The 26,658-nt window shown below is 55.3% G+C and overlaps 2 long non-coding RNA genes and 3 gene segments (V, D, J or C); 3 read left to right on the plus strand and 2 right to left on the minus strand.

Moving 5' to 3' along the window:
• The first annotated feature begins 1,935 nt into the window (after window positions 1–1,935).
• On the plus strand, window positions 1,936–3,477 carry LOC111921965 (T cell receptor alpha variable 1-2-like). The segment is given in 2 exon segments: window positions 1,936–2,105; window positions 2,960–3,477. Coding segments are annotated over 2 exon segments (540 nt in total).
• A 2,915-nt stretch (window positions 3,478–6,392) lies between these two features.
• Window positions 6,393–10,854, minus strand: LOC147649164 (uncharacterized). Its single transcript, XR_015279581.1, has 3 exons — window positions 10,476–10,854; window positions 9,179–9,412; window positions 6,393–6,485 (listed from the first exon to the last, which is right to left on the minus strand). It is a non-coding gene; the product is annotated as an uncharacterized LOC147649164 (long non-coding RNA).
• Window positions 10,855–11,181: 327 nt separating this feature from the next.
• LOC111945269 (uncharacterized) lies at window positions 11,182–13,462 on the minus strand. Its single transcript, XR_015279577.1, has 3 exons — window positions 13,374–13,462; window positions 11,665–12,424; window positions 11,182–11,552 (listed from the first exon to the last, which is right to left on the minus strand). It is a non-coding gene; the product is annotated as an uncharacterized LOC111945269 (long non-coding RNA).
• Window positions 13,463–16,135: 2,673 nt separating this feature from the next.
• Window positions 16,136–18,753, plus strand: LOC111941988 (T cell receptor alpha variable 4-like). The segment is given in 2 exon segments: window positions 16,136–16,828; window positions 16,955–18,753. A coding segment is annotated over 1 exon segment (600 nt).
• A 4,791-nt stretch (window positions 18,754–23,544) lies between these two features.
• Window positions 23,545–25,661, plus strand: LOC147649165 (Ig heavy chain V region C3-like). The segment is given in 2 exon segments: window positions 23,545–23,648; window positions 24,548–25,661. Coding segments are annotated over 2 exon segments (387 nt in total).
• The last annotated feature ends 997 nt before the right edge of the window (window positions 25,662–26,658 follow it).

The raw sequence follows: 26,658 nt of genomic DNA on the forward strand, positions 1-26,658 counted from the left end.
AGGGAATTTCCTGACTGAGCCAGGGACCCTGAGTGAGCTCGGCTCTGGCCCTGCTCAGCACAGAGCAGCAGCGTCGCAGGCTCAGAAGGAGCCCGAGTGCAGCTGAGCGGGGCCGGCAGCTGCCCGCTACACATGTGTGCAGGGCAGAGGCGCTGAAATGCAGCCCCTGCGTGCTGAGCCCTCCCTTTGCTGCCCCTCCAAAGCTCCCGCTCGGCTCATGCCGATCTCGGGCCCAACAAGGACGCTTTCAGTGCAGCTCGGCCGCTCGGCTGAACTCAGCACAAACAGCACGGCCGGGGCCCCAGCACGGCTCGCAGCCCCCGTGGCCTCGGCCCCAGGCGGGACACAGCCGCTCGCAGCAGCGCTGCACAGGGCAAAAGGAGGAGCTGTGCCTTGTGCGCACGGACAGAGGCTCGGCAATGCTGCCGCCCGTGTGCTGCCAGCGGCGGAGCGGATCTGCTTCCCGTGCGCTGGCGCTGGGCTGTGCCATGGGACACAGCCGCCTCTTGGGCCCGGCCGTGCCCCAATTGCTGCGGCGCTCCCGGGGCCGGGGCTCGGAGAGGCGGGGGCTGAGCCCGGCCGGGGCGGAACTGGCGGCGGCCGACAGGAGGCGGCACGGCCGGAGCACAGAGCCGGGGCTCAGGGGCCAGCGACGCTCGGCCGGCGGAGCGGCGGCATGCGGCGGGGTCGGGGCGCGGCGCTGGCCGCGCTGCTGCTCGGTGCGCGGGGCTGGCGGCCGAGGGGCCGCGCCTGGCACTGGGGGGATCCCGCAGCTCCCTCGACGCTGCCCTCCTGCCCGGCTTCTTCCCACACCTCTTCTCGAGATCTCTTCTCCCGTTCCTCCCTCCTTCTTCTCCATCCCACGCTCCCGCAGACATCTCCGGTTTCTATTCTATACCAAATCCTGCTCAAGCGTTCCTTTTTTATATCTCACCGAGTCTGTCCTTCCCCCCATGTTTCTTTTCTTTCTGTGTTTTCTCCCACATCCTCCCGGTCCCCAGTGACTCTACCGATCCTCCTGTCATTCACGCATTCATCTCTCCACATACGATTTCTGGACACTTTCACTCCGGCGTATCTTGACATCCTCTGCGATTGTGCTCGTCACCAATTCTCTGTGTTGCTGGCTGCTTCTGCGAGCTTTCTTCTCGGGATTGGCAGGCTGGGCTGGGTCGAAAGCAGGAGTTGACATTTATTCATTTTGTATCCCGGGCAGTGGCTTCGGTCAGATCCCAGGTGCAGCAGGAGCCGTCACTGGAGACCACCGAGGGCACCAATGTCACCATCAAGTGCTCACATCCCAATATCCGGACGGGCGATTTCATCCATTTCTACCGCCAGCTGCCGGGCCAAAGTCCCCAACTCCTGGCGGTCACTGCCAAAGCGCCCAAGGAAGTGCGATCCCCTGAAGGGCGTCTGTGGGTGTCGGCAGATCGGCGCTCGAGCGCGCTGTGGCTCGGTTGGCCCCGGCGCGGGGACGCGGCCGTGTATTACTGCGCGCTGGGCGCACGGGCAGAGGGGCCGGGGCTGCGGCCGGGCACGAACCGCCGCGGGCGGGGCCGGGCGGGGCCGGGGGCGCAGCGCCGGCCGCGGCCAGCAGGGGGCGCTGCCCCGAGCCCGCCGGGCCCCGCGCGGCTCCGCAGCTCCTTCGTGTGCCCCGAGCCCGCCCGCAGCGACCCCGCACAGCCCCGCTCGGGCCCGGACACACGCCTGCCGCCTGCCCCCTGCGCTTACACACTCGCCCGGACACACGCCTGCCGCCTGCCCCCTGCGCTTACACACTCGCCCGGACACACGCCTGCCGCCTGCCCCCTGCGCTTACACACTCGCCCGGACACACGCCTGCCGCCTGCCCCCTGCGCTTACACACTCGCCAAACTCTCCTGCCGCCTGTCCCCTGCGCTTACACACTCGCCTGGACACACGCCTGCCGCCTGCCCCCTGCGCTTACACACTCCCCACACTCTCCTGCCGCCTCCTCCCATCCTCACTTCGTATCTCGGGGCCGCGCTCTCTGACTCTTCCTCACTCAGCAAACACGCAGTTTGCTCTCGCCATGCACCTCGCCTCTCTCATCCTCACCCTCTTCCTGGGACAGCTCCTGGGTAAGTCCCGGCACTTCCCCAAGGCTTCTTCTTCTTCTTCCCCCCAGGAAACCCTCAACAGCCTTATCAGCACCATGGGGGGAAACAGGACTGAATAGAGGGAAAGGACTGAGAAATATCGGCTCCTCTTTGTGGTTCTGCAAGTGTTTCCTCAGGCATCTCCTCGATTTGAAAACGGAGAGGGAATAGAGAGAAGAGAAATCTCAGACCCCTTTACTGTCTTTTGTCTTTCCTGCTATCCATCTCCATCTTCCTGGCTCTTCTGACCCTCCTGCAGTCACCTCAGAACGTCACAGCTGCTTCTGCAATCCCACTGTCCCCTCTTTCTAATGTGAATTCCCAGGTCCTGTCAAATCTGCCCCAGGCATTTTTCAACCCTCATTTCACTGACATTAACAGGGTGTCCCGTTCTGCCTCCAGGCTCACACAGCTCTGCCACGGCTTCCAGTGCTCTCTCGGCTGCACACACAACCAGGGCTCCTTCTTTCCAAGCTCACCATTGTGTCTACTCAGGGATTGAGGAGCCCTCAGAGGTGACAGGGATGGGGAAGCAGGATGACCCTTTCTGCTGTGCCTCCATGGGCTCCTCAGGCAGCTGGAGGGGTGCTGCCTCCAGCACACAAAGTTCAGGCATGAGTGGTGCTTTCCTGGTCCTGGGAGCAGGAGGAGCCGGAGCAGAAACACAGCCCAGCTCACCTTTAGCTGATGCAGAGCAAAGAGCTCCAAACTCCTGCCCAAAATCTCTCAGGACTTCGGTACAGGGCAGGGAGCTTTCTTCAACAGAATTTCCATAGACTTCGTTTTGCTTCCCATAGTCCTTCCCTGTGCAGCTGCTGACCTTCACTTTCTTGCAGGCACCACGGGGCAGATCACGGTCACCCAGGACGATGGACAAGTCATGGTGAAGCAGGGACACCCCTTCCAGACCACCTGCAAATACCAGACCAGCGTTTTGAATGGATTGTTCTGGTACGAGCTGCGGCAAGGCCAAGCCCCACAGCTGCTCTCCTATCAAGCAGGCTCTGGCCCCAAGCACAGCGGCCGGATCACCACGCACCTGAACACCACGGGGAAATACAGTGTCCTGAAGGTGGAGGAAGTGCAGCTCTCTGACACTGCCTTGTACCTCTGTGCTGTGACAGACACCTCGGTGCAGGGAGCGTCCCCGGCTGTGCAACAACCCAGGGGAGGGAGGGAGGGGAGGTGTCTGTGCAGGGCTGAGGCTGGGCAAGGGACGCTGCGCTCAACCCAGGGCTCACCTGATGTTGCATCCCCACGGCTGTACAATGGTATGATGGTTTTGCACCACGTGCATTGTAAGATATTTTCGGGAGAGTATTTCTGATTATTTTGACTGATCTCTGTATTGTGCAGTCTCAAAGTAATGAAAAATATCCCGCCATACACGAATTGCTATGGCGCTCCTGGTGCCGGGGCTCGGAGAGGCGGGGGCTGAGCCCGGCCGGGGCGGAGCTGGCGGCGGCCGACAGGAGGCGGCACGGCCGGAGCACAGAGCCGGGGCTCAGGGGCCAGCGACGCTCGGCCGGCGGAGCGGCGGCATGCGGCGGGGTCGGGGCGCGGCGCTGGCCGCGCTGCTGCTCGGTGCGCGGGGCTGGCGGACAAGGGGCGGCCGGCTCAAGGGGAAACTTAAAACCCGCTCCAGGCCAAGATTCATTTCTCACATTCCTGTTCCTTTTCCCTTATTATTTACCCTTGGTTCCCACCTCTGCTTTCCCACTTTCTTCCCTTCATGAAGTCATTGCTCCCCACTTGGTCTATTTTACTCTATGTCTCCATCCATTCATCCATCCATCCATCCATCCATCCATCCACCCATCCATCCATCTCCCTCAGGCGGTGTATTTTTTTAATTTCTCCCTGATTTTTCCTCTAAAAGTTCTGCATAGATTCTTGTCCTCGAACACTCTCAGTGAAATAATCGCCCCATCCTTTATCAGAAGATCTTCCACTTACCTCTGATCTGTCTTCCTCCGTCGTATCCCCCTGCCTGATATTTTCTACTAAAAAAAGGGATTGTTCTTATCTCCCAAACAGCGGCTGTGGCCAGAGCCCAGGTTCAGCAGGAGCCGTCGCTGGAGACCACCGAGCACAGCGGCATCAACATCACCTGCTCACATCCCGAAATCTCGACCAACGAATGGATCTCCTGGTACCGTCAGCTCCCGGGCCGAGGACCCGAATTTGTCGCACTCACTTTGAAAGAGTCCAAGGATGTGCCGGCCATTGTGGGTCGTCTGTGGGTGTCGGCAGATCGGCGCTCGAGCGCGCTGTGGCTCGGTTGGCCCCGGCGCGGGGACGCGGCCGTGTATTACTGCGCGCTGGGCGCACGGGCAGAGGGGCCGGGGCTGCGGCCGGGCACGAACCGCCGCGGGCGGGGCCGGGCGGGGCCGGGGGCGCAGCGCCGGCCGCGGCCAGCAGGGGGCGCTGCCCCGAGCCCGCCGGGCCCCGCGCGGCTCCGCAGCTCCTTCGTGTGCCCCGAGCCCGCCCGCAGCGACCCCGCACAGCCCCGCTCGGGCCCGGACACACGCCTGCCGCCTGCCCCCTGCGCTTACACACTCGCCCGGACACACGCCTGCCGCCTGCCCCCTGCGCTTACACACTCGCCCGGACACACGCCTGCCGCCTGCCCCCTGCGCTTACACACTCGCCTGGACACACGCCTGCCGCCTGCCCCCTGCGCTTACACACTCCCCACACTCTCCTGCCGCCTCCTCCCATCCTCACTTCGTATCTCGGGGCCGCGCTCTCTGACTCTTCCTCACTCAGCAAACACGCAGTTTGCTCTCGCCATGCACCTCGCCTCTCTCATCCTCACCATCTTCCTGGGCCAGCTCTTGGGTAAGTCCTGGCATTTCCCCAAGGCATCCTTCTTATTTTTATTATTCCCACCGGGAAACCCTCAACAGCCTTATCAGGACCATGTGGGAAATCATGACTGAATAGAGGGAAAGGGCTGAGAAATATCAGCTCCTCTTTGTGGTTTTGCAAGTGTTTCCTCAAGAAGCTCCCCAGTTTTAAAAGGAAAACAGAGAAGGAAGGGAAACCTCAGATGCCTTTTCTCTCTTCTCTCCCCTGCTGTCCATCTCCCTCTGCCATTTTCTTCTGGCCCTCCTGCAGTCACCTCAGGACATCTCAGCTGCTTCTGCACTAGCATAATGCTCCTGTTTTAATGTGAATTCCCAGGTCCTGTCAAACCAGGCATTTTTCAACTCTCATTTCACTGACATTAACAGGGTGTCCCGTTCTGCCTCCAGGCTCACACAGCTCTGCCACGGCTCCCAGTGCTCTCTCGGCTGGACACACAAGCAGGGCTCCTTATTTCCAAGCTCACCATTGTGTCTACTCAGGGATTGAGGAGCCCTCAGAGGTGACAGGGATGGGGAAGCAGGATGAACCTTTCTGCTGTGCCTCCATGGGCTCCTCAGGCAGCTGGAGGGGTGCTGGTTCCAGTATACAAAATTCAGGCACGACAGGCGGTTCCCTGGTCCTGTGAGCCGGAGGAGCAGGAGCAGGAACACAGCCCAGCTTTCATTTGGCTGAATCAGAGCAAAGAGCTCCGAACTCCTGCCGAAAACTCTCAGGACTCCTGTCATGATCTGCAATGTGGGATCCATGATGTGGTTCTTTTATTCGATCTTAGAGTAGGGAAGATTATCAGCAATCCAGGGACTTTAACAGGAAAACACACTTTATTGAGTGCTCATCAGCACTAATATGTGATAGAGGGAAAAGAGGAGAAAGCAAAGCATAAAGAAAAAGAGATAAACGGGATTATAGCTACCAACGTCCAAGTCCACTCACCGTCCATCAACGCAGAGTCTTCTGTCCGTTGGGGAGATCTCATAGTAAGGTAATTTTATGGGGTGATTTTATAGTGTTTTACAAAGCAAGGGGCACAGGGCCAAAACCAGAGGAGGTTGATGATCGTTTTGATGTATTTCATTGCGCAGGAGGCAGGTGTAGGGTACAGAGAAAATCACATCTTGCAAGCCTCTGCTCTCCCGCAGGAATGAGGGCTGTGTACCATGCAAACAATCGACCTCCAAGCAATCACTTAGAAAACATCCACCTCAGCTAGGCCCAAACCCCTGGACCAAGTCCCTGATATTCAGGGTATCAGTCCCTGTCCTTGAGACAATTGGGAGAGAGATGAGAGAATCTTCGGACCGTCTCTTACAACACCCCTACAGGGCACGGAGCTTTCTTCAACAGGATTTCCATGTACTTTGTTTTGCTTCCCATAGTCCTTCCCTGTGCAGCCGCTCACCTTCACTTTCTTGCAGGCACCACGGGGCAGATCACGGTCACCCAGGACGATGGACAAGTCATGGTGAAGCAGGGACACCCCTTCCAGACCACCTGCAAATACCACATCACTGTTTTAAGGGAATTGCTCTGGTACGAGCTGCGGCAAGGCCAAGCCCCACAGCTGCTCTCCTATCAAGCAGGCTCTGGCCCCAAGCACAGCGGCCGGATCACCACGCACCTGAACACCACGGGGAAATACAGTGTCCTGAAGGTGGAGGAAGTGCAGCTCTCTGACACTGCCTTGTACCTCTGTGCTGTGACAGACACCCCGGTGCAGGGAGCGTCCCCGGCTGTGCAACAACCCAGGGGAGGGACGGAGGGAGGGGAGGTGTCTGTGCAGGGCTGAGGCTGGGAAAAGGACGCTGCGCTCAACCCAGGGCTCACCTGATGTTGCATCCCCACGGCTGTACAATGCTCTGATGATTTTGCACCACATCCATCCTAGCGAATTATCGAAAAAGTGTTTCTCATTGTTTTGACTCATCACTACATTGTGCAGAATCGAAGTAAAGAAAAATATCCCCTGTGCTTGCCTGGGACCTTGTCCTTGCACACTCCAGCCCTGCTTCTCTTGGCCCCACGCGGCCTCAGCAGAGCCCAGGGCTGGGTGTGTGTTCCTGCCTTGGGCGCTCCTGCAGCAGCCCACGGTCAGGGCAAGTGATAGGTAAAAGTGCCTGGTTCACTAAGGCTCACATCACATCCATTTTCCTTTCAAGGGAAGAAAAAGGAAGGAGATATAGAAAGTACAGATTGACACCTATGTGTCAGTAGGTGATAAGGGACAGAAGGAGGGAGCTCAGAGCTCAACAGCCTCTAATTGATGGCCCTTTAGGAAACAGTAGCTGTGCCTGTGAATTGCCTCAGGCTGAGCTTTGTCACAGACAAGGGCTTAGAGATGATGAGAGAGGAGATGGAATCCTCAGCAATGGAGACACTGGCACTGATGTGTCTCTGGCATCAGCAGGAATGGTGGCAGGTTTCTCTTCTCAGCACAAATGCTGGCAGGAATCCCCATCTGCCTCTATGTGCCTTATCGTGTTCTCTCTGCTCTGAAGTGCAAGAAGGAAAAAGCTTTGAAGGAGCCCGTAGGATGGAAAACATTCACATGGAAAATCTGTGACACGCTCAGGAATCTCCACTACTTTAGAAACCTCCTTCTAAACCATGGGGAGGTGCAACAGCCGCATGAGAATGTTCCTGTTACAACCAATATCGTTACCATTGATATTACCAATTCTATTGGCAATAACAATCTGCATCATTATTCATATCATTCTAGAAGCTTTTTGTGATAAACCCGTTGTCGAGAAAACCAAAAAGACCAGGAAGGAATCATTCCATTCGACATGGAAAAGGGGCTTGGAGAAAGGGACCTGGGAGAGAGGCATTCATCCCTGGCAGATGCACAAGGACAGGGGAGAAGAGACAGAGACAGAGACAGAGACAGAGACAGAGACAGAGACAGAGACAGAGACAGAGACAGAGACAGAGACAGAGACAGAGACAGAGACAGAGACAGAGACAGAGACAGAGACAGAGACAGAGACAGAGACAGAGACAGAGACAGAGACGGAGGAGTCTCCTGTTCCCAGAGGAAATAGCAAGGACCCCAGACAGGGGAGAAAGCTGAGTGGGGAAGAAGGCCCTGCTCTCCCCAGTGCCCGGCCCTGGCTGTGCAGCAGAGCTCGCCATTCCAGCTGGGGAGGTGAGGATTCCCCTGCGAGCTGAGCAGGAACAGCCCCTTGCCGTGAGTCAGGCCCCAGAGGCACGGAATGCTCCCAGTGCCAATGGCTCAGGGAGCCACGGCGGCTGCTGCTGGACCCGCGAGAAACCCAGAAGGAGCATTGCAGGCACTGCAAGGACAGCTCACGGCTCTGCCTGCTCCCGCCGCTGCTGCTTCCTCTGCTCCCCCAGAGAGGCGTTTCCAGCAGCTCGGCTATCTCGGGGCTGCGCCGTGCTCCCTCACTCTTCCTCACTCAGCAAACACGCAGCTTGCTCTCGCCATGCACCTCGCCTCTCTCATCCTCACCCTCTTCCTGGGACAGCTCCTGGGTAAGTCCTGGCACTTCCCCAAGGCTTCTTCTTCTTCTTCCCCGCAGGAAACCCTCAACAGCCTTATCAGCACCATGTGGGGAAACAGGACTGAATAGAGGGAAAGGACTGAGAAATATCGGCTCCTCTTTGTGGTTCTGCAAGTGTTTCCTCAAGAAGATCTTCGATTTGAAAAGGAAGAGGGAAAAGAGAGAAGAGAAATCTCAGACTGCTTTACTGTCTTTTCTCTTTCCTGCTATCCATCTCCGTCTTCCTGGCTCTTCTGACCCTCCTGCAGTCACCTCAGGACATCTCAGCTGCTTCTGCAATCCCACTGTCCCCTCTTTCTAATGTGAATTCCCAGGTCCTGTCAAATCTGCCCCAGGCACTTTTCAACTCTCATTTCACTGACATTAACAGGGTGTCCCGTTCTGCCTCCAGGCTCACACAGCTCTGCCACGGCTTCCAGCGCTCTCTGGGCTGGACAAACAACCAGGGCTTCTTTCCAAGCTCACCATTGTGTCTACTCAGGGATTGAGGAGCCCTCAGAGGTGACAGGGATGGGGAAGCAGGATGAATCTTTCTGCTGTGCCTCCATGGGCTCCTCAGGCAGCTGGAGGGGTGCTGCCTCCAGCACACAAAGTTCAGGCATGAGTGGTGCTTCCCTGGTCCTGGGAGCAGGAGGAGCTGAGCAGAAACACAGCCCAGCTCACCTTTAGCTGATGCAGAGCAAAGAGCTCCAAACTCCTGCCCAAAATCTCTCAGGACTTCCGTACAGGACAGGGAGCTATCTGCAACAGGATTTCCATAGACTTCGTTTTGCTTCTCATAGTCCTTCCCTGTGCAGCCGCTGACCTTCACTTTCTTGCAGGCACCACGGGGCAGATCACGGTCACCCAGGACGATGGACAAGTCATGGTGAAGCAGGGACACCCCTTCCAGACCACCTGCAAATACCAGAGCAGTAACTTTTATGCCCTCCTCTGGTACGAGCTGCGGCAAGGCCAAGCCCCACAGCTGCTCTCCTATCAAGCAGGCTCTGGCCCCAAGCACAGCGGCCGGATCACCACGCACCTGAACACCACGGGGAAATACAGTGTCCTGAAGGTGGAGGAAGTGCAGCTCTCTGACACTGCCTTGTACCTCTGTGCTGTGACAGACACCCCGGTGCAGGGAGCGTCCCCGGCTGTGCAACAACCCAGGGGAGGGAGGGAGGGAGGGGAGGTGTCTGTGCAGGGCTGAGGCTGGGCAAGGGACGCTGCGCTCAACCCAGGGCTCACCTGATGTTGCATCCCCACGGCTGTAAAATGCTCTGATGATTTTGCACCACGTGCATTGTAAGATATTTTCGGGAAAGTATTTCTGATTATTTTGACTTATCTCTCTATTGTGCAGTCTCAAATAAAGAAAAATATCCCGCCATAACCGAATTGCTATGGCGCTCCTGGGGCCGGGGCTCGGAGAGGCGGGGGCTGAGCCCGGCCGGGGCGGAGCTGGCGGCGGCCGACAGGAGGCGGCACGGCCGGAGCACAGAGCCGGGGCTCAGGGGCTCAGGGGCCAGCGACGCTCGGCGGAGCGGCGGCATGCGGCGGGGTCGGGGCGCGGCGCTGGCCGCGCTGCTGCTCGGTGCGCGGGGCTGGCGGACAAGGGGCGGCCGGCTCAGGGGGAAACCTAAAACCCGCTCCAGGCCAAGATTCATTTCTCACATTCCTGTTCCTTTTCCCTTATTATTTACCCTTTGTTCCCACCTCTGCTTTCCCACTTTTTTCCCTTCGTAAAGGCATTGCTTCCCACTTTGCCTATTTTACTCTATGTCTCCATCCATCCATCCATCCATCCATCCATCCATCCATCCATCCACCCATCCATCCATCTCCCTCAGGCGGTGTATTTTTTTAATTTCTCCCTGATTTTTCCTCTAAAAGTTCTAAAAATCTAAATAGATTCTTGTCCTCGAACACTCTCAGTGAAATAATCTCCCCATCCTTATGCAGAAGATCTTCCACTTACCTCTGATCTGTCTTCCTCCGTCGTATCCCCCTGCCTGATATTTTCTACTAAAAAAAGGGATTGTTCTTTTCTCCCAAACAGCGGCTGTGGCCAGAGCCCAGGTTCAGCAGGAGCCGTCGCTGGAGACCACCGAGCACAGCGGCATCAACATCACCTGCTCACATCCCGAAATCTCGACCAACGAATGGATCTCCTGGTACCGTCACCTCCCGGGCCGAGGACCCGAACTCGTCGCACTCACTTTGAAAGAGTCCAAGGATGTGCCGGCCATTGCGGGTCGTCTGTGGGTGTCGGCAGATCGGCGCTCGAGCGCGCTGTGGCTCGGTTGGCCCCGGCGCGGGGACGCGGCCGTGTATTACTGCGCGCTGGGCGCACGGGCAGAGGGGCCGGGGCTGCGGCCGGGCACGAACCGCCGCGGGCGGGGCCGGGCGGGGCCGGGGGCGCAGCGCCGGCCGCGGCCAGCAGGGGGCGCTGCCCCGAGCCCGCCGGGCCCCGCGCGGCTCCGCAGCTCCTTCGTGTGCCCCGAGCCCGCCCGCAGCGACCCCGCACAGCCCCGCTCGGGCCCGGGCACACGCCTGCCGCCTGCCCCCTGCGCTTACACACTCGCCCGGACACACGCCTGCCGCCTGCCCCCTGCGCTTACACACTCGCCCGGACACACGCCTGCCGCCTGCCCCCTGCGCTTACACACTCGCCCGGACACACGCCTGCCGCCTGTCCCCTGCGCTTACACACTCGCCACACGAGGCCCGGACTCCCCTCTCGCCCTCTGCAGCCTCTCCCGGCCGCCAAACTGCTGCGGGCTGCCCCTCTGCCATCGCCTCTCGCCCTCCGCCCACACCTCCTCCTGCTGCTGCTGCTGCTGCTCTCAGCCTGCTCGGCAAAGCAAGGAGCTGCTCCTTGACAGCATCGCTGCTGGCACCTCACAAAGCAGCTGCACTCTCAGGCACACAGAGCCTCCTTCATCGAGTGCTGTCACCTCGGCAGGCCATGGCATGAGAGGGATTTGCAGCCGGGCTTTCGGAGGTGACAAAGGAATCTCCATCATCTCGGTCCCGCCAGAAACTCTCTTCCATCCTGCAAGGTGCACAACAAGCAGCACATTCTCACACGGATGCCTAAGGCAGATGTCCTTTCAATTCCACCCGAGGCTGCAATTCACTGCTCTACACTTTCTTCTTATCCTCACCTGTCCACAAACACCCCTGGATGTGCATTCAGCATCTCCCTTAAACAGTACAACATCTGGGAGGGAAAATAATAAATCGGTTGGAGTGGCAGAGCACGTCTGAACATCTGTGGGCTCCATCACAGCCACCTTCCAGCTGAACCTGATTGCTCCCTTTCCCTTCACCTTAGTAACCTCTCAGCTCTCCTGAAAAGGAGATGCCAGCATTTAGCAATGCTGCAACAGCTGGAGGGAGACACTTGGAAAAGTGAGTTCCACATGAGGTTTTCCTCCATAGAATTGCTCTAGAGACCGCATTTCTCTTTGGGGGACAGGAGCCTTTCAGCATCTTCAGGAACTCATTGCACTGAGCCAGTTCAGCAGAGACCACAGTCAGGGCACGTGAAAGCGAGAATTGCCTGGTTCTCTAAGGCTCACATAAAATCCATTTTCTTATCCAAGGGGAGAACAGGGACAAGGGAAAGTGATAAGCAAAGAACACAATGCCATCAGTATGACAGTAGGTGATAAGGGACAGAAGGAGGCAGCTCAGAATTGATGGCCCTTTAGGCAGCTGTGCCTGTGAATTGCCTCAGGCTGAGCTTTGTCACTTTCAAGGGCTTAGAGATGATGAGAGAGGAGATGGAATCCTCAGCAATGGAGACACTGGCACTGATGTATCTCTGGCATCAGCAAGGATGGTGGCAGGTTTCTCTTCTCAGCACAAATGCTGGCAGGAATCCTCATCTCCCTGTACGTGTCTGATCGTCTTCTCTCTGCTCTGAAGGTCAAGGAAAAAGCTTTGAATGAGCCCGAAGGAGGGAAAACATTCACATGGAAAATCTGTTACCACCTCAAGACCCCCCTCTTCTCTAGAAACCTCCTTCTAAACCATGGGGAGGTGCAACAGCTGCATGAGAATGTTCCTGTTACAACCAATATCGTTACCATTGATATTACCAATTCTATTGGCAATAACAATCTGCATCATTATTCATATCATTCTAGAAGCTTTTTGTGATAAACCCGTTGTCGAGAAAACCAAAAAGACTAGGAAGGAATCATTCCAATCGACATGGAAAAGGGGCTTGGAGTAAGGAACCTAGGGGAGAGGCATTCATCCCCGGCAGATGCACAAGGACAGGGGAGAAGAGACGGAGACAGAGACAGAGACAGAGACAGAGACAGAGACAGAGACAGAGACAGAGACAGAGACAGAGACAGAGACAGAGACAGAGACAGAGACAGAGACAGAGACAGAGAGACAGAGACGGAGGAGTCTCCTGTTCCCAGAGGAAATAGCAAGGACCCCAGACAGGGGAGAAAGATGAGTGGGGATGAAGGCCCTGCCCTCCCCAGTGCCCGGCCCTGGCTGTGCAGCAGAGCTCGCCATTCCAGCTGGGGAGGTGAGGATTCCCCTGCGAGCTGAGCAGGAACAGCCCCTTGCCGTGAGTCAGGCCCCAGAGGCACGGAATGCTCCCAGTGCCAATGGCTCAGGGAGCCACGGCGGCTGCTGCTGGACCCGCGAGAAACCCAGAAGGAGAATTGCAGGCACTGCAAGGACAGCTCACGGCTCTGCCTGCTCCCGCCGCTGCTGCTTCCTCTGCTCCCCCAGAGAGGCGTTTCCAGCAGCTCGGCTATCTCGGGGCTGCGCCGTGCTCCCTCACTCTTCCTCACTCAGCAAACACGCAGCTTGCTCTCGCCATGCACCTCGCCTCTCTCATCCTCACCCTCTTCCTGGGACAGCTCCTGGGTAAGTCCCGGCACTTCCCCAAGGCTTCTTCTTCTTCTTCCCCGCAGGAAACCCTCAACAGCCTTATCAGCACCATGTGGGGAAACAGGACTGAATAGAGGGAAAGGACTGAGAAATATCGGCTCCTCTTTGTGGTTCTGCAAGTGTTTCCTCAAGAAGATCTTCAATTTGAAAAGGAAAAGGGAAAAGGGAGGGAAGAGAAACCTGAGACCCCTTTTCTGTCTTTTTCCTCCTATCCATCTCCCTCTTCCTGGCTCTTCTGACCCTCCTGCAGTCACCTCAGGACATCTCAGCTGCTTCTGCAATCCCACTGTCCCTTTTTTCCAATATGAAATCCCAGGAACTGTCAAACCTGCCCCAGGCACTTTTCAACTCTCATTTCACTGACATTAACAGGGTGTCCCGTTCTGCCTCCAGGCTCACACAGCTCTGCCACGGCTCCCAGCGCTCTCTGGGCTGGACAAACAACCAGGGCTTTTTTCCAAGCTCACCATTGCGTCTATTCAGGGACTGAGAAGCCCTCGGAAGCGACAGGGATGACAAAGCAGGATGAATCCTTTTTCTGTACCTCAGTGGCTACTCAGACTTCTTGAGCACACAAAAGTCACTGTTCCACTGTCCTACGAGAAGGAGAAGTAGGGACACAGCCCAGCTCTTGTCAGGATCCTCTTGTGTTGACAGCTCTGAAATCCTGCCCAAAATCACTCTCGCCTGTCTGTCTGCATAGCTCAGGACTTCCCTGCAGGGAAGATACCTTTGTCCACCAGAGTTTTGCTCCCACTTCATCTTTTCTTTCTGTATCATTTCCACGTGGAGCTGCTGACCTTCACTTTCTTGCAGGCACCACGGGGCAGATCACGGTCACCCAGGACGATGGACAAGTCCTCGTGAAGCAGGGACACCCCTTCCAGACCACCTGCAAATACCACATCACTGGTTTTACTTCCTTGTCCTGGTACGAGCTGCGGCAAGGCCAAGCCCCACAGCTGCTCTCCTATCAAGCAGGCTCTGGCCCCAAGCACAGCGGCCGGATCACCACGCACCTGAACACCACGGGGAAATACAGTGTCCTGAAGGTGGAGGAAGTGCAGCTCTCTGACACTGCCTTGTACCTCTGTGCTGTGACAGACACCCCGGTGCAGGGAGCGTCCCCGGCTGTGCAACAACCCAGGGGAGGGACGGAGGGGAGGTGTCTGTGCAGGGCTGAGGCTGGGCAAGGGACGCTGCGCTCAGCCCAGGGCTCACCTGATGTTGCATCCCCACGGCTGTACAATGCTCTGATGCTTTTGCACCACGTCCAACCTAACAATAATTTGAGAAAGTACCTTTGATAATTTTGACTCACCGCTGCATTGTGCAGCCTCAAAGTAAAGAAAAATATCCCCCCTGCTTCCCTGGGGATGTCCAGTCATTGCACACTCCAGCCCTGCTTCTCTTGGTCCCACACGGCCTCAGCAGAGCCCAGGGCTGGGTGTGTGTTCCTGCCTTGGGCGCTCCTGCAGCAGCCCCGTTTGCAGGGACACGCGTGAAGCACAGATTTATTTGGGTGTGGCTCCAGTGTGGTGAGCAGCGAGCTGTGTCTGTCCGGGTGTGTGTCCCTCATCGGGAGGGAATTTCCTGACTGGGCCAGGGACCCTGAGTGAGCTCGGCTCTGGCCCTGCTCAGCACAGAGCAGCAGCGTCGCAGGCTCAGAAGGAGCCCGAGTGCAGCTGAGCGGGGCCGGCAGCTGCCCGCTACACATGTGTGCAGGGCAGAGGCGCTGAAATGCAGCCCCTGCGTGCTGAGCCCTCCCTTTGCTGCCCCTCCAAAGCTCCCGCTCGGCCCATGCCGATCTCGGGCCCAACAAGGACGCTTTCAGTGCAGCTCGGCCGCTCGGCTGAACTCAGCACAAACTCAGCCCCCGTGGCCTCGGCCCCAGGCGGGACACAGCCGCTCGCAGCAGCGCTGCACAGGGCAAAAGGAGGAGCTGTGCCTTGTGCGCACGGACAGAGGCTCGGCAATGCTGCCGCCCGTGTGCTGCCAGCGGCGGAGCGGATCTGCTTCCCGTGCGCTGGCGCTGGGCTGTGCCATGGGACACAGCCGCCTCTTGGGCCCGGCCGTGCCCCAATTGCTGCGGCGCTCCTGGGGCCGGGGCTCGGAGAGGCGGGGGCTGAGCCCGGCCGGGGCGGAGCTGGCGGCGGCCGACAGGAGGCGGCACGGCCGGAGCACAGAGCCGGGGCTCAGGGGCCAGCGACGCTCGGCCGGCGGAGCGGCGGCATGCGGCGGGGTCGGGGCGCGGCGCTGGCCGCGCTGCTGCTCGGTGCGCGGGGCTGGCGGCCGAGGGGCCGCGCCTGGGACTGGGGGGATCCCGCAGCTCCCTCGACGCTGCCCTCCTGCCCGGCTTCTTCCCACACCTCTTCTCGAGATCTCTTCTCCCGTTCCTCCCTCCTTCTTCTCCATCCCACGCTCCCGCAGACATCTCCGGTTTCTATTCTATGTCCATTTCTGCTCAATCGTTCCTTCTTTATCACTCACCAAATTAGTTTTGCTCCCTTGTTACTCTTCTTTTTGTGCTTTTTCCCACATGCCCCCGTTCTCCAGTGACTCTACCGATCCTCCTGTCATTCTGGCATTCATCTCTCCACAAACGATTAGAGGACACTGTTTTTTCCTGCACATCTTGACATCCTCTGGGATCTGTTTTTCGTCACCATCTCTGTAGGCTCGGTTTCTTTGGGCTTTCTACTGCGCAGTAGGATAATGCAGGATTCCAGGTTTGTCTTTTTTCTGTCCTCGACAGTGGCTTCGGTCAGATCCCAGGTGCAGCAGGAGCCGTCGCTGGAGACCACCGAGGACAGCGGCGTCAACATCACCTGCTCACATCCCAAAAAGCAGATCGAGGATTTCATCCATTTCTACCGTCAGCTCCCGGGCCGAGGACCCGAATTCCTCGCACTCATCGCTAGAGGGTCCAAGGTTCTGCCGGACATCGCAGGGGAGCTCTGGGTGTCCGAGGACGGGCGCTCGAGCGCGCTGTGGCTCGGTTGGCCCCGGCGCGGGGACGCGGCCGTGTATTACTGCGCGCTGGGCGCACGGGCAGAGGGGCCGGGGCTGCGGCCGGGCACGAACCGCCGCGGGCGGGGCCGGGCGGGGCCGGGGGCGCAGCGCCGGCCGCGGCCAGCAGGGGGCGCTGCCCCGAGCCCGCCGGGCCCCGCGCGGCTCCGCAGCTCCTCCGTGTGCCCCGAGCCCGCCCGCAGCGACCCCGCACAGCCCCGCTCGGGCCCGGGCCCTCGGGGAGCGTCCGACACCGGAACCGAGACCGGAACCTACACAGGAACCGACATCGGAACCGCCACTTGATCCGACAACGGCATTGACACAGGAACCGGCATCGGAACCGTCACCGAAACTGTCACAGACACCGGCATTGACACCAGCATGGGAACTGACTCGGTAACCGACGCCGGCACCAGCAGCATTTCAAGCTCCCCACCCATAAAAAAGGGAACGTAGGAGTCTTGGGCATCTTCAACTGCTTCTCAAAATGGCTCGGTGTTGAGACCCAATCTTCTTTTACAGAACTCAGAATTCTTCGAGTTGACCCCAGGAAACACGGTGAAAACTACACCCGCTGAAATCCAGCCTCAAGGGCTGCAAGTTTACTTCTTGATGAGTGTTTGAGCATCAGATTTCTAAGCTGCCCTAAACTGCTGGAGGTCTGTGGTGTGTGTGTGCCCCTGGGAAGGGTCTGTGGGCTCCAGCTGGTCTCCAAGGAACTCTGTGTGCTTCCAGTAGCTGTCAGAACTGTTCAAAGCCCATGGTCAGAGGCTTCCTAGGAAGAGAGTGAAGGATCATTCCTGTTCCTTGTTCCACTCTGGGCTTGGTAGCTCTGGCTTAGGGTTCCTTCAGCACAAAAGTATAGAAGACAAGAGAAAGGTGGGAGACAGGGAAATCAAACACTGGCCATGGTTTCAGAGACTCCCAGCTGCCCTATGGAAGGGCAGCATTGGTTGCTCAGCACCTCTGAATTTGATGGCCAGGAGCTGTGTTCTCAGTCCAGCATCAGCTTCTGGGTTCCTGGGGATCCTTGTGAGGGCTGCACCAGTGGGTTTAGCATGGAGGATACCTTCTGCCACCATAACTGTGGGTGATGCAGGAGATGTCAAAGCCCCCAGAGCTGATGGGCACTCCCTCAGAGCTGAGGATGTTGCCAACGGCAGCGGAGGTGGAGGATCCCACGGCGGTGTTCTGTGGGAAGGAGCTGAGGATGGGGCCGGGCAGGGTCACCAGCACAGCAGGCGGCTCAATGACGACATGGGAGCTCTGGCACTGCCTGACACAGCACTCATTGCAGTTGTTGGCCAGTGGGGTGGGGTCGCAGGGCTGTCAGGGCTGGCACTTCTCTATGCAGGACATGTCTTGGGGCATGAGGAGTACCTGGAGAGAGGGCAGGGAAAAAGCAAAATATAAAGACACATGAGGAGCAGCCTGTAACCACATCAGGAGTCAAATAACATGCAGTGCCAGGAGGTGGATGCTCTGTAGAGATGTATGAGGGCTTGCTGGCCTCATCCTGCCAGAGCCTAAAAAGAATCACCAGCTCCTATGCAGCCACCGCCCACACTCCAAGTCCAGATAACAACTGATCACAGTCCCAGCCTCCCTGCACTTTGAACCTTCTCCCCCTCCCATGACAAGAAACCCCATGTCACAGGAAAAAGCTGGTCACAATTGAGAGATCTTTTGAATTGAGACCTTTTAGACAAAGCAGAGAGGGAGAAAAAGTTTCAGACTCACCTGACTCCCAAGAAAAAGTCAAGAGAAAGAGATGGGAGAGCAAAGAGCTGGGCTGGCTTTTCTGGACCTTTACTGCCCTAGACTGACAGAGGCATCCTTTGTGGAGGTGATAATTTTTGACAAATTAATCTTGAATGCAAAACATTCCAGTTGATACCATGGACTGGGGTTTGGCTTCCTCTATTAAGCCTTCTTTTTTTTTTTTTTTTTTTTTTTTTTAATGTGACAAGATGAAAGGCCCAAGCATTTCTGGATCAAAACACATCAGTGTGGGCAGGAGACTCAGATCACTTGCTGGACAAGTCCAGAAAAGGCACATGATGTCAGTCTGGGCCACTCCTTTGGGGTCTTTATGGCCCTGTCGGCAAGAAGTGGCCAGCTCCTGGGTTTGGCCATATCCCACCTACCACTGTATCCGGAAAATTCTGCTGGCTTGTTTTCTGTTCCTCCTCTGTATCAGAGAGGTGTCACAGGGGAAGAAGGGGTGCAGGGTCCCTCCCTGATCTCAGAAAGAAAGGTCTGGTAGCAAATGTCATTATAAAGGGGCTGTATTAGCAACAGAATAAAAACAAGAGCATAGATGGGAATTAAACCTTGCATTCTTTAAGATGCTAGGAATCTTGCATTCATGCAGCATTAAACAGACCCTGGTGGACTTTCCAAAGACACTCACAGAGACCCCAACCAGAAAGAGCTTCTGCTTCCTTCCCACACCCTGGTGTCTTATATTCTGTATAACAAAAGTCCCACAAACAAACAAACAAACAAACAAACAACAAAAAAAAAACCAATCATACATTTTCTCCTTACACACTGTAAGGTTATTTCTGCCATGACACCCACACACAAGCACAGGGCACTCACTGTAGGAGCTTCCCAAATCTCCAGTGCAAGGCCCAATAGAGCAGACATGAATTGCCCATGATCACAGATTCCTTGAATACAATGTTTTCTTCAAAGCTCCCAGTTCACCTCCCCTCTGTGCAGTCTTCAAACAGCACCATTAGCTCATCTGGGGCCTTTGCCATCTCCAGAATGTTCCAGCATTCCTGACAGGGCTACCCCCAGGGTATCCCCAGTTGAGTGCACAGTTTCCCATGTTTCTGCACGTGTTCTCTTTCCTGGACTTCTCTGCATGCTGTATCTGCAAGTGGTTTTGGGTGCAGATTTTTGCATGAGTGATGTCACATGAGCATGTGTGTGTTTGTGTGTCCTCCCTCACATGGGAACCTGCTGCTCACAGCAGGGACTCCCTTTGCTGCTCTGCCCAAAAGCTCCACAAAGCAGCCAGCACCAGAAGAAGATTCAGTGATGCTGAACAGCAACAGATCAAACCTGGCAGAGATCTGCCCACAGCAGAGGCACTGAAATGCAACCTTCTGTATTTCCAGCTGTCTCTATCCTGTGCCTGTAAAGTTCAGTTTTTCTGCTGATTTCAGGCCCCAACAAAAATGTCTTCATAATAGTTTGGATTCTTAGCTTAATTCAGTGTGAGAGTCTTTGGAGTGCATCCCTGTAGCTGGAAGTCTTGTCTCTGTTCCTCACCAGCACAAGACACAGCTGTTGTCCCAAGTGCTAAAGAGTACAAAAGGATAGGGTTTGCCTTATGAGTTCCTTCTTTGAGGCAAGGGAGCTTTACTGAGTGTGGTATACAGCAGAACCGCCCAGGCTGTTTCCTGCAAACCTGCTTAACAACTAGGCTGCTCCCAGCACATACTGCTGCATGGGGTTGTTCCTCCCCAGGTGCAGGATATTGCCCTTGTGTCCAAAGGGGGGAACATAAGTGTCTTACTGTGTCTTACCCTCCCACAGGCACAGCACCAAACCAGCTCCTTTCCACTGAAGCTTTCAAAGTGCTCACGTTGGCTGGGCAATCTGTCACAAACATCTGCACCCTGCACTGAAATCACTGGTCCTGTGGGTCATCAGGGAGCAGTAAGCCCGGGTACCTTCTGGGGCATCGCTGGGTCCTTGAAGAACAGTGGCTGCTTTGGCCCGGGGATGTTCACCACCTGGGCAAATTTCAGCTGAGGATCTTTGATTGACAGGGCCACTCTCACCTTGCAGCCTTGGCTGATAAAAAGTACATTGCTGCAGAATCAGATGGCCAGCAGTGAAGATCTGTCTATTGTAGTCAAAGTATGCAGCAAAATGAGAAAGAGCAAAAGCTCAGGATTTGCCGGGAGGCTGGAGAGGGAGAGAGGTGCTGCTCAGGAGCTGCTCTTTGGCACTTCTCTGCTCACAAAATTCACACACCGGGGTTTTAGCTTCTGTCTCTGTCCCCATCTCAGTCCCTTTCCTTTTCACTGTGTCAACAGTGGCTGGAAAGCTCCAAGTTCTGCCCTTACGCCTTGCACAGGTATAGAACTGCACTGTGGATGGGGCTGCAGATTCCTCCTCCACACCATGCCCTCACCTTCCCCAGCCAGCACTAAGCCAATCCACTGGAACCAGGACTACATAACCCTGTTCTATAAATTTATGTGTTCACCCATTTAAATACCCTTTCCCCACCAAAAAAACTTCCTCTTGTCTCCTGAGCCGTCACGTATAGAGAAACACTGAACAGCTGGTTCCAAAATATCAGAGTCTGAACTAAGATAAACTCAAAACTCTTTGAAAAGAACACGACACCTGTGTTTCCCAGAGCCCTGAATGCTCTGAGGACTCTCTGAGGAGCTGTTGTGCTTTCAGAAGCCCGCCCACCATCAAGGAGCACACAGAAGCAGACACATTCTGCAGCAAGGCAGAGACGTTGCCTCACACAGTAAATGTTATGGACAGAGAAGGAAGCCCAAGGAAAAGTACAGGAAGCCACTGAGACTGTCCACTCTCTGCTGTGGAGACAAGCAAAAGCAAAAGGTGTATGGGCCTCATTGCAGCCCTCCACACCGCAGAGGAATGACTGCGTCACACGTGCACTGCACTCTCTCTGCAGGGTGGTGCCTTTTCATTGTGCTACCAAGAGTGTTCTGCTGTGTGCTGAGAGTCTCGTGAAGCAAAAGTGTTCTTGAGATGGGAAAAATTATCTTCACCATGGCTGTTCCAGCATATATCCTGCTAATCCAGTCAGGTGGGTGTATTCATGTCCTCCCTGTTGTCTCTCATGGTTTTTAATAAGTTATTTGGAGGTGTCTACCAACAGGAGGATGAGATCAGGGAGAAACGTAGAAGGGGGGTGGATATAGATATCTGAACTTTCCTTTGGAAAGATAGCAAAGATTGGGGCAGTCTTAAACACAGAGCAAGTGAGAGAAGAAAGCAAACTTCTCTGCAGACACATTTATGCCTGTGTTGCAGGTCTTGTTGGAGGTAATCCCCTGAAGCAATTCTTCTCTGAGATGCTAGTCAAAGTTGGAGAGCGAGTGGTTCTTCCTTGTCAGTCCACTAAGGAGAGTGAGACCAATTTGAACTTCTTCTGGTACCACCAGCTCCCGGGAAGTACTTTGACATTTCTCCTGCAAGCACATAAAACTACAGAGAATGAAAAGTACCGCAGTGGCAAATTCTCCATGGTAGTCTACGATAATAAGACAGCCCCCTTAGAAATAGCAGGAGTCTCTCTTGAGGACACTGCGATTTATTACTGCGCTCTGAGGCACCACCTTAAGCTAAGCCAAATTTCCGTTCGTACAAAATCTGTGTCACCAACAGCACAGGAGGGGTGAGGCTCTACATCCTCCAGCTTTGGCTGTGCTTTCATGCCTGAAATCCTCTCCTTCTTATACCAGCCTTTCCAACTTCTCCCATCCCAACTCCTCCCTATTTTTCTCTATATTCTCTATTTTCTCTATATTTTTCCCTATTTTCCCCATCTATACAGAGGTATTTGGAGTAGTGGTTTAGACAGGCAGGACCATGGAACCCTTTGCAAATGAGCTGAAACATGACTTTTCTTACTTCTTCATACAGAAACAAACATCCCTCAAGAAAACAATCAACATATCTGGACATAACATCCAATTTCAGTGTCAATCCTTACCTGTCCTTCCAGGGAGCTGACACTGCAGAATCCAATGCTGCTGGGGCACCCTGTCCAAAGCCTTGATGAGGCTGTGAGCAGAGCCAGGGGATCCATGTCTCTGCTCTGCTCCTGGCCAGCCCTAGCCCTGACACAAGAACCAATGAACCACAGACCCTCATATTGCTCCTTTTTGCAAAGCAGCCAAATAAGACAACTGCGGTTTTTACCTTAATGCCTTCAGCACTGGGCAGGGTAACCTCCCCCTGCTGCACATGGTTAAATGATGAGATCCTCCCACACCCCAGCCAGCATGACATATGTTACTTTGGAAAATACTAATGAAGAGAAAAGCTAAGGAAAGCCTAGTAAAACTATAAAATACCTAAGCAAACAATAGCACTGCAGTCCATGAGGCAAGAGGTTCTGTATATTTAATACAGTGCTTTGAGATCATCAGATAATGAAAAATAATTGAAGACAAAGATGAAGATGTTGATCATTATGAGAGTTTGGGCTCACTGTTTGGTAGAGCTGGAAACTCAAAGGCAAATTGGTTTGGGCATCCCAGAGCCCAAGTAGAATTCAGCTTGGGCTGTTCTATGAGGAGAGCTCCTGGAGCTGCACTGGTCCTGTTGCTCACAAGAGGTTTTCCCACCAGGAAACCTTAACTGCAGGACACTGAGCATCACCGTGCTGCTGGGACCTGAAGGACATCTTTTTGTGTCCTGCCTAGAACAACAGGAAATGACCGTGGGGGCCCTGGAAATTTAACTGGTTTCTCGCTTTTAGGTTCAGAAGTCAGATGAATGCCAAAGGAGTAACAGGACTCTAGCATAGCATGGGGTGAAGGTGAGTCACGCAGGACCAACAAGGATACAGGCAGGAAAATGTAGGGAAAGTTGGGGGTTGCAAATTCACAGCAGTTCTGATTATGCAGACTCTTGTGTTTCTGGGATTATTTCCCACCCTGGGAAGGATGAGAAGGAGGCTTTGTTCCTGAGAGCTCCAGCAGGTCTGTGCAGCCCCAGCATCTCCCTACCACCATGTCCCACTGTTCCTCTGCAGTTTGCCCTCAGTGGATGTCACACTGGACCCGTAGCCCATAGTCACTGGTCGTCCAGTGGCACAGCCCAGCAGGAAAAGCCGGCAAGAATAGTTTGCAAGACTTGGGAAGAACGATCCAGGGCTTGTGGGGGCGCAGTGGGGAGCTCTGAGGTGTGGAGGGAAGCAGTGTAGGACAAAGGGGACGAGTGGAAGGAGTCGTTTCCACACAATGCCCACAAGCAACCCCCGCTGCTCCCGCCCGGCGGGGCCGGGCCCGGGGCCCGGGGCGGGGGTGTCGGGGCGGGCAGAGGCGCCGGCGCTGCCCCGGCGAGGCGGGGCCGGGCGGGAGCGGCCCGAGCGCGGCTCCGCTCGGCTCCTGTGCGGCTGCCGCGGAGCCGGGGCCCGCAGCGATGGCGGCCGCGCTGGGGCCGTGGCTGCTGCCCTTGGCCTTGGCCTTGTGGCCGCCAGGTGAGAGCCGGGCGGGGAGGGCAGCGAGCCCGGGCCGGGCAACGAGGGACAGCCACAGGGACAGGCGGGAGCAGGAGCACGAGGGACAGCCAGGGACGAGGGCAGAGAGCGGCCAAAGGACAGGAGCAGCGGCACGGCAGGGAACACGGGCAAAGGCCGGGGCACACACACACACACACAGAGACACAGACACACACACACACACACACACACACAGACACACACAGACACACACAGACACACTCACACACACACACACAGACACACAGACACACACACACACACACACACAGACACACACACACACACACACAGACACACACACACAGACACAGACACACACACAGACACAGACACACACACACACACACACACACAGACACACACACACACACACACACACACACAGACACAGAGACACCGACAGACACACACACAGACACAGACACACACACACACACACACACAGAGACACACACACACACACAGAGACACACACACACACACACACACACACACACACACACAGACACACACACAGACACACACACACACAGACACACACACACACACACACACACACACACAGAGACACACACACACACACAGACACACACACACACACAGACACACACACACACACACACACAGAGACACACACACACACACTCACACACACACACACACACACACACATACACACACACACACACACACAGACACACACACACACACACTCACACACACACACAGACACACACAGACACACACACAGGGGCTGTGGGCCGGGGCTGGCGGCTGTGGCTGTGGCTGTGCCGGCCCGGGGGCACCGGGACACCGGGACAGCGCCCTCGGGCCGTGCTCGCTCCCTGCCCGATTGCTGCGCTCTCCCTCCGCAGGGCTCTGGGCACAGCCGAGGCTGCAGGAGGCCGGCGGAGGGCTGCGAGCGCCCGGGGACTCCGTCACCCTCTCCTGCCGCTTGTCCAGCAGCACCTTCGGGGGATACTTAATTCGGTGGTACCGTCAGACACCCGGAGGCAGTCTGGAGTGGGTGTCTCTCATCAACTTGTCGGGCAATATAAAGAAGTACGGAGCAGCCGTGGAGGGTCGGGCCGCAGTCTCACGGGACAGTTACAAGTCTCTGCTTCTGTGGGCTCTGCAACCCAGCGACTCTGCCCGCTACTTCTGCTCTATTCACACGGGGACAGGAAACCCAGCTGAGCTTTAACACAAACCAGCTCGGGCCTGGTATGGGGTGTGTTAGATGTAAGGAGGGTTAGTCACCAGGGGCCAGGACTTGATGTGTCTTAAGTCTTTTCCCAAGGAGTCAGAGCAAAAGCAGGTGTTCCTGGCTTTAACTGCACACTGACAGGATTCTAGTTTATTGGAAATTTAAAATAGAGTAGATATAAATAAGCACAGATATAAATAAAACATAGTAGAATTGTGAGTGACAACAACATCAAAATCATTAAAGCAGGCTCGCTTCATCCCAGGTTTCCTTCAATGCTGCATTCCTGATTTCTCTATCTCTTCTGTCCAAAAGGCACGGGGCCAGTGGGAAAGGGGTGTAGGATCAATTGCCACATTTCTCATATGGCTCCTTCAAAATCAGCCTGCTTTAGCTTGGCTTCTCCACAGGCTCCGCTTCCCTCAGGTCACAAACCTCAACTTTGTGAGTATCTCCAAGCATGGAGACTCCACAAGGTGCCTGGACAACCTGCACTGGTGCTTGGTTATCCTCACACTGTGAGGCTGGACTGTGTTGCCATATGCCATAACTCCAAAAAGCCCCTTTCCTCCTTCTTTCTCCGAGTCGTATTTTGGAAAATTATGTATTACCTAATGGAATAATCCTTTGCTAATTTGGCATCACCTGTTCTGGCTGTTTCATCTCTCAGTATCTTGTCCATCCTGAGCCTACTCATCATTGGGGCAGTATGCAAATCAGAGAAGGCCTTGATGTTCTGTGAGCATTATAGAGTAACATCCAAAACATGATCCTGCCTGTGTCATCAGCACTACTGTAAAAAAAAAATACTAAAAACCTTTATCCCACTGAAAATTAGTACAGCTTTTTGAACTGCCTCAGGTTCCATTTCTCCAGCGTACTGAGGTCCCTCTGGGTGGCAGCACAACCCTGTTGTGTAGCAGCCTCTCCTACTACTCTTGTTTCTTTAAAGAATTTGCTGGGGTTCATCTTTATTTCCATCTTCCGTATCATGGCTAAAGATGTTAAAGAGGGCTTCACCCAACACTGATCCCTGGGGTGCCTTGCTGGAAGCTGACTTCCAACTAGACCTCATGCTACTGATCACAACTCTTAGGGATTGTCTGTCTGTCCACTGTTCTGTCCAGGTCACCATCTACCCATTCAGTTGAGACTTCATCAGCTTCTCTTAGGAGGATCTTATTTTGAAGGACAGTGCTGATAGCCTTCCTGAAGTCAACGTAAACAATTCATATTTGCTCTTCCATCATCCACAAAGCCAATCATTTAGCATAGAAGTTCATTATCAAGTTCTGTCAAATATAAGTTCCCCTTGCTGAGTACTGCAAACATTTTTGTCTTCCATGTGCTTAGAACTGATTTCCAGGATTAGGTGCTCAATCAGCATCTCAGGGCTAGAGGGAAGCCCACTGGGTCTTCTTTCTTGCCCTTCTTTAAGATAGCAGTGACATTTGCTTTCCTCCAACAGTGCTGAGGTACCACCCCAAAACACCACGATCACTCAAAGCATATTGAGAGCCTCCTTTCTCCAGACTATTCCCTTTATTTTAACTCCTGAAGACCATCCATGATGCATGACGTTTTGCCCCAGGAGGTGCTGGATCTCTCTAAAGCCAGAAGGTACTACATGAATCTCTCAGGATAGAGAACTGTTTTATTAACATCCCCAGAAAGGTGTCAGGAAATTAGAAATCTTACATGTGGGGTGATGCTGGAAACCCCACAATGTCACAGCCTCGGATGGGACTCTATTCAGGACACAGAAGACTGCACAGATCC

Source organism: Cyanistes caeruleus, chromosome 27 (genome assembly GCF_971803275.1).
Source record: "Cyanistes caeruleus chromosome 27, bCyaCae1.hap1.1, whole genome shotgun sequence".
Lineage (NCBI taxonomy): Eukaryota > Metazoa > Chordata > Aves > Passeriformes > Paridae > Cyanistes > Cyanistes caeruleus.